Source organism: Monopterus albus, unplaced genomic scaffold (genome assembly GCF_001952655.1).
Source record: "Monopterus albus unplaced genomic scaffold, M_albus_1.0 scaffold243.1, whole genome shotgun sequence".
NCBI lineage: Eukaryota > Metazoa > Chordata > Actinopteri > Synbranchiformes > Synbranchidae > Monopterus > Monopterus albus.
Genome location: NW_018128123.1, coordinates 62251 through 70177, shown reverse-complemented (window position 1 = coordinate 70177; position 7927 = coordinate 62251). Strand labels below are relative to the sequence as shown.

At 41.8% G+C, this 7927-nt stretch overlaps 1 protein-coding gene across 1 annotated transcript in view; it reads right to left on the bottom strand.

Moving 5' to 3' along the window:
- Nucleotides 1–7927, bottom strand: part of hlcs (holocarboxylase synthetase (biotin-(proprionyl-CoA-carboxylase (ATP-hydrolysing)) ligase)) — a gene marked incomplete at its 5' end in the record, with an annotated part of 94273 nt that overhangs the window by 26160 nt on the left and 60186 nt on the right. Inside the window, 2 exon segments of the mRNA XM_020620611.1 lie at nt 1165–1445; nt 3643–3816. Coding sequence (XP_020476267.1) covers nt 1165–1445; nt 3643–3816 — 455 coding nt within the window.

The window sequence follows — 7927 nt, the reverse complement described above, 5'->3', positions numbered from 1 at the left end:
AAATGTGAAATTTTCAGGAACTTCTTGTGCTTACTCCATGACTGTGTATCTGTGGCAACAGGCTTAACAAATGAAATAGTTCAACTGAGGGTTTAGAGATTAGGTAAGAAATGGATCAACTTATAAACATAAAAACCATAAATTGAGGAAGCAGTCTCTCTGCTATTCATCTCCTTTTTTTCATAATCTGTGAAAAAAATGTGTGTGGCTTCTTTCAGAGACAAAAATAAAATCAGTCAGGCACCAGGCCCAAACAGTGCGACTCCCTCCAGTGTCATTGTTTTTCCATTTTCATTCATTAACCTCCTAAACAGAGCTGACACTGTAGGTTGATAAATCAATTGCTCAAATGGCAAAAAAATCTACTAGGCTGCTCACAGACATTTTACCCTTAACATGTCGTAAATGTGTGGTAAAGCAGTAGCTCGCTGGGCTGAAGTATCCCAGGCTCGCGTTCCCTGTTGTCGGTGCATATTTCTTTTCTTCCCCCCTCTGAGTTTGTATAAGGGGATGTCACCCTGCCGGCTGCTACAGGCAAAATAACCACAAGGTCAGGACCCAAGGGAGAGGCCCAGAGGCATGGCTTTGCCCTATACCTTGCGATAGGTCAGGCAAATCATGTGACCGCTGTGTTTAAATTGGGACCCAATGAAGACCCAGCAGTCACTGATGCTTGGTGGAATATTTAGCTGGATAAGTACCTGATTCTACACCATCTGCGGATTTAATTCCAAAGATGGTGTAGGTACTTGGACCCTATTATATTTGCTTGCAAGTCTAGTTTATTTTCTTGTGTTTTACCATGGGCTGGATGTATTGTACAGATTTAGCCTGTCTGTTCAAGTATAGCCTGTATATCCTTCATTGTCTACTATATTAGCCTCCTTTCCCATGGTATTCCTGTAGACAACTCTGTGTGCACTTTGCAAACAAAGTACTTCAAACGCATGAATCAACATGTGCCCGGAATAAACAAAAACAAGTGTTGAGCGAGGTTTACGCAAGGTGCTATGCACTCTATGAGCTATGCTTTTGGTTTAGATACAGTGCAAGTGTTACATGTCCTTTAGGTCACAATGCCAGTGATTTGTCTTTGACAGTATGTTGCTCTTGGCCTCAATATACATTTCAAACTTTAAACAGGTTCAGATGAGCACTTGTTACCCTTCTAACAGGTCCATGGTAGATGTTATGACTTCAGCATACAGCAGGGTATGTCCCAGTAGGCTGGTCTTCAGGTTGTTGCTGTAGGTCTCCATACTGAACTGTGTCCAGCTCTGGGACTCAGAAGAGTCAGTGACCAAGGCCAGAGATCCCTCTGACAGCAAATGACCATCTTGGAGCTCAGAACAGGACACCATTCTCAGGGACAGCTTGGACAATGTGAGGAGGCCATTTTGATCTGAAAGTCTTTGCAAGGACTTCAGGAAGCTGGCTTTGGCCTTCTGTGTAGAAAACAGAGGAGCAGAGAAGGACAACATCATCAGCTGTTTCTTTAATATGAACTGTATGTAGTAGCAGTTTTATTTATCTGTCTAGTGTGTTATTTAGAGGTGTGCATCTTTCTCTCTCACATGATTCGATAAGCATCTTGACACATGGTCAACGATTAGATACACAGGTATAGGACTCCAAAATTGCAAAACATGCCAGGGGGTGAGAGTTACGGTAAAACTGTGATGCTTGTCAGTATTAATGAATGAAAATGAAAAACAATGACATTGTTTCTGGTGCTTTATAAGTAATATTGGTAAAATGAGTTATAAAGCACCAGAAACAATGTCATTGGTAATATTGTAGTAAGTAATATTGGTAAAATGAGTTTTATTTTATACCACGAATTTCTCCAAAGGGTGGTGTTGAGGGGTGGGGGGTTATCAGGGGTTTGGGGGCCCCATAAGCCCTCAATGGGGTCCTAGGGCAGTGCCCTGGGCGAGGGCCCAGGAGTCAAAACCCCTGGAAGCTCCTGGGTTTTCATCAATTCTAGTTGAATTTTTAGCCTGAGCTGAGAGTTGAATTGAGCTTTTTATTTTGTCCACTGAATAATTTTACAACATATAACAACTCAATAAGCACTCTTCCAACTCATTAATGCTTAAAGTACAGGCAAACTGGCAAGCATTCATTACAAATTGTAATATGAATAATATCTTCTCCTGCCATGGTATGCATGGTGGACACATAATAATTGATTAAAAAAAGGTTGCTATGGAAAAATACACAAAACACAAAAAAGCCCTGCCCCAGACGGGTGGGTTACAGATTTTCTCTACTTACCTCAACTAGACAGCATAATCTCTGATACTGTTACTGTGAAATTTGATATAACTAGTCTCACCATTTGACTACTGAGTCAGAATTTTGTTAAATATACACAAAATCAGCCAAAAAGAAGTGTTTCATAGCTGTCTGGTTTGGCTCAGCAACCAAACAGGACAAGTACAGACTTCAGCGGACAGTCAGGACTGCAGAAAAGGTCACTGGTGTGAGCCTGCCCTCCATGGAGGACCTGTACACCTCACGGGTCAAAAGGAGGGCGGAGAGGATCACTGCAGACCCCTCACACCCTGGATACAATCTGTTTGAATTCCTCCCCTCTGGACGGCGTTACAGGTCACTGTGCACCAATACAACCAGGCACAGGGACAGTTTCTTCCTCAAGGCTGTCGCTCTGATGAACACTTAACCCACGACAGTATGATGAGACAATAACCCTCAGTGCAATACCTGTGTATATATACATTGTACAGATTATACAGACTTATAAAGGTCTCTAGCTTTAAGTACTGTTTATTTCCTATTTATCTCATTTCAATGAGCATTCCTTTGTTGTCTGCATTGTTTACTGTTTATACTGCTTATTCTGCATTGTTTGCACTGTTTGTTGATGTTAATACTGCTATTTTGTTATATTACACAGCCTTATGCAGGTTTACTGTTTTGCACATTGAGAGCCGATGTACCAGAATCAAATTCCTTGTGTGTCCGTCACACCTGGCCAATAAAGCTGATTCTGATTCTATTAGCTGTTAGCCTAATGAGCTTGTATAGTTAATATACTGTATATAACAAACTGCAGGCAAAGCTGAAACCATCACTCCTCTGCAGGTTTATGCTCATTTATCAGGGTTTTGATAAATAGCTTGTACTGGCATTTTACTCGCTAAGGTTTTATTGCATATACAATAAGCATTGTTGGTTCAGTTTTCATATCACCAGGGCTCACTTCATCATGGCGTCTCAGATGCTGGCCGCCCTGTGGGTGTGAGTGCTGAGTCCCCTCACCAACACAGAGAGGAGAAGTTGTTCCAGAAACAGCAGAACCATATTTTCAGATCCACTAATGGATCCAAAAATATGGTTTAAAAATGCTTACAATCCTTACACACTGAAAACCCAAGGAAGTCAGAGTCAGTCACACCTGTACACCCAAACTATTTTTCACATTGGCGCACTCTGATTTTTGCTTGCATGTGCAAGTGAAATGCTCTTACTGTAGAAGCCTGCATGACTGATGTCAAGACTGTGATCCCAGCTGACAACACTAACACCAGTACCATGCTCATTTCAGGTAACCTTTGTGACATTATTGTAATCCTGCAGCCTGAGAAAGTACTGACAGATAAGCTCTATGGGTCTAACCTGAGAGGTGGCCAGCAGGTAGACTGGGCTTGGGGCTGGAGTCTGGTTGAATCCACAGCTAAGGCCCAGAGAGAGAAGGATTTCTGTCAAGACTTCATAACGCAGTGCATTGCTGACCTTCAGTTCATCAAAACCTTCTGGTGTACAATTCTCTGGAGCGATTTCCAGATGGATCTGCACACAGGAAACAGAAAACATATCTAAGTTTGAAAAACTGACTTACTGCTTTAAGAAACATTTTTTAATCTAATGCTTGGTTCAGACTACATGATTCTTTTGTCTGATACAAAGGGCACTATGTCAGATTACATGATTATAGAGTTGTACATTCTTGGACGAGGGATATGACAGACTACACACTGGTACCTTAGATCACAGCAGCTGCCTATATGTTGTCTAGACCTTCATGGAGAGCTTGAGTTAGTAGTTAAAAAGTGTTTTAAGCTGGTAGCAAAATGGAAAACTAGCTAGCTAGCCCTGATGAGTAGCTACTTCACAAGGCTGACTGTAAAAGTCAATATGGTAAATGGTCTTATATTTGTGCAGTGCTTTTCTATGCAGTGAGGCACACTCAAAGCACTTATACACTATTTTCCATTCACCCATTCGAGCACACAAGCATTCACACACACACACACACACTGATGGCACAACAATGACCAACTTGGGGTTCAGTGTCTGCCCAAGGACACTTGGACATGGATAAAATGAGATAAAAAAAAAAAGGAGGTAAAACAATCGACTGTCATGTCCAACGCTGTTTGTTGGTTCAGACACCCTACGGCCGTTGGGTCAGGCTGTTATCAGGCTGAAATCATGTAGTCTAAACCGGGCATAGAACTTATCTGATCTATCAAACTATATGAGAATGATTCAAATTATGGAACTATATACATTGCCTGTGTTGCTGCTCTGAGCAGCACAAAACTAATTCAAAGTAGTTCAACCTCCACACCAGCTAGATTCACAGGAATGAACCATTAAATGTTCCCTTCCAAAATGCAACTTTGTGGGCCAGATTTTGTAAGGCACAGGCACAGATGTGACAGATTCTGCCCAAAACATAATATAGGATTTTTTTTTTCAAACAGGTGAGCTTGGCAGGACTTGCCATTTGTGTGTCATTTATGTAAGTGTTTGCAGGGCATGCTTCTCACCTCATTTGCATATGTAAGAATTGCCAAACAAATAGGAGGAAAAATGTTAGAGGTTGATTACATGTTCTGGATTTACACAGGCCAAAAGCGAGAGATGCATTAAAGCAGTTCTAACTAACTTTCATTCTCTACCTCAAAAAAACCAGGGGCACAAGTACAGGACATACACGTCGATTTCCCAGCGCTCCTACATTGGCACAGTTCTGCCTCTACAGTGATTCTGCACATTGGTGCAAAAGACCAAACCTAATCAGCAGCCCAAAAAACTCAAAAAGAACTTAATGTCCTTGATCATATCTGCACTGCATTTTATCTCGTCTGGTCCAGTGCTGGTTGTACGCTATGGTGGCATGAAATTCAGCTGAATCAGACAATTACACACATGGATGAAAGGATAATGTTGCTCCCTAGGACTGCCTTTTGTGGGCAATTTTACTGCATTCATGGGTCAAGCTGACCTGTTTGCCAGGTCTGGCTCCCACCTGAACATGCAATTAGCAGTTCTCTCCACCACTGATATTAGCCCTTGACAGCCACTCAGCAATACCCATACCGGGGGTTATGGGTTTACCCACCCATAACCCCCGGTACCCCACAGAGACTGTGTCCCAAACCATGGTCTACATTTGACATTGGAGGTGTGGCAGCAATCTTCAACTCGAACCTATTAATCAATCCTAGACCTACACATAGTTATAACTCATTTGAAAGCCTCTGTCATGCCTCTGTGGAGTGCATACTGGCGTACTGTCTGGGGGTGTGGTATGCAGGCTCCACAGCTGAGGACAGAAAGGCTGTGCAGAGGGTTCACACCACCCAAAAAATCATTGGCTGCCCTCTGCCCTCCCTGGATGACATTTCCAGATCGCACTAGCTCAGTAAAATCAAGGCCATCATAGAGGACCCCTTGAATCCTGCCACCCACCTGTTGCCCTCTGGACGGCGTTTCAGGTCTATAAAGTCTCACACCATCAGACTAACAAAGAGCTTTTTTTACATGGGCCATACAGATCATAATCAATCACTGACCCCTTTCTCCCCCCCACATGCATATACTGTACATTCACATGCAGATGACACCACAGCACGGACTCATCTTCTACCTCAATTCAATGTGCAATTCCACTGTGCACTAAACATGCTTGTACTCCCACATGCAGTGATAACAAAGCCTATTCTGATTCTGAAAGACACTTAACATGTTATGTCTTCTTATATTTCATGCCATCACAACAAGCTGTTGTGTCCTGATGCTTTTCTTCTTTTCGTTATATTGGAGTCATGTGGGAAATTATATTAACCAAAAAGTTGGGTGAAATGTCTAAACAAGTTTAAAGATGTTTTAGTAAGGCTGATTATTTCTGGATATGCTTCAGTTCAGCCATCATCAGAGACTGGTTTCATGATAATCTGAACAAATCTTCACTTTTAAAATGTTTTTGATTTTTCTATTATGATTGTGTGCTAAAAACAACTGCACTTATGTGCTATCTTTAATCCAAAATTGACATTACATGCACTTTGAGAGCCACCGTACCAGAGTCAAATTCCTCGTATGTTCAACATGCCTGGCCTATAAGGCCAAAGCTCATTCCAGTCATATAAATGTGTATTTCAAATGTGTGAGCCATGGTGGAGAAGAGAAAGTTATGAAACTTTATCAAATTGAACTTAGGTGGAGAAATGTTTAAATTTCTCTTAAGAAAATCAACTGTCTTCCTCCAGAGATGTGATGTGAACATTTTCACCGTGTGTCCTTCCTAAGAACCCATCAGCATGCCAGAATCAAACAGTCCCTGAGACAAAGTTAAAGTCAAGTTGCAGACAGAGTTTTTGCAGCTTACAGTCATGGCCAAAATATTGGCACCCCTGCATTTCAGTCAGATAACACACCACTTCTCCTAGAAAACTGTTGCAATCACAAATTCTTTGGTGTTCTTATGTTTATTTCTGCACATCGGGGGCCACTGGGCTGGAGTCAAAAATCCTTGTATTTTTGATAATACTTGGCAAAGTTCATGCTCGTGTTTATTTTGTTTGCAAAGGAACAACACAAAAAAGCAGAGAAAAAAAAAGTCCAATCTGATCCAGTCCACACAGAACTGCAAAAATAGAGTGGACAGTATTATTGACACCTTTTCACAATAATCAGAAATAGTTGTATATCAAACATGTGATGCTGCTTTAATTTGTAATGAACCTCACCTGTAGCAACCAACAGGTGCTGGCAACATTGAAATCACACTGGCAACCAATTGAAATGGAGAAATTCAACTCAACCTTTGTGTCGTGTGGACCACACTGAGCATGGAGAAAAGAAAGAATAGCAAAGAATTGTCTGAGGATCTGAGAACCACAATAGCGGAAAAGCCTGGACAATCTCAAGGCTCCACATCCATCTCCAGAGATCTGATTGTTCCTGTGTCCACTGTGCACAACATTTTCAAGACGTTTGCAGCCCATGGTACTGAAGCTAATCTCCCTGCATTTCCTGTTACATTCTGTGGAGATAAACACAACTGAAATAATATCATATGACCTTAGCAATCCAGAGTCTGACTTAGAGGTTTGGTGCTGCACCACTACAGCCACAGATTCCCATGAAGACTTTGGTCCAGATCACTGTGAAAAGTTTTCCATGTGGTGATCACTTGTCAGAGCTGTGGCCTTCTCCATTCAAATCGCTCAGTTCTTTAAGATGGAGAAAGATTGCACTGGTTGGCAACACTGTTCAAAGCCTCACAAAGTTGACACACTTTCACAAGCATAATCAGATGCATATGAAGGGAGGCATACCAAGCCGAAATGTCCTGTTTGGAGAAAGGGAGAGTCATTTGTAAAAACAGTCCCCTGACAACGTTTAATCTCATCCTTGATGGCAATGGATTCCTGGGAATATGCAGTTGACTACGGTATGCACCCCTCGAGATCAAATTAGAACCCTCTCATCATTCCTGGTCATGGTCATGTTGCTACTCTATTCGTAAACTGCTACTATCAAAGAGTTTATACATCAAGGCAGAGTCTTCACAGAGGGAGCTGTATTGCACTGATGGCTTCTGGATTGTGGGGGCAAAGAGATTCATCTCCAACAATCTGCTAACATCTCAAGGTACCTTTGTGAGGAA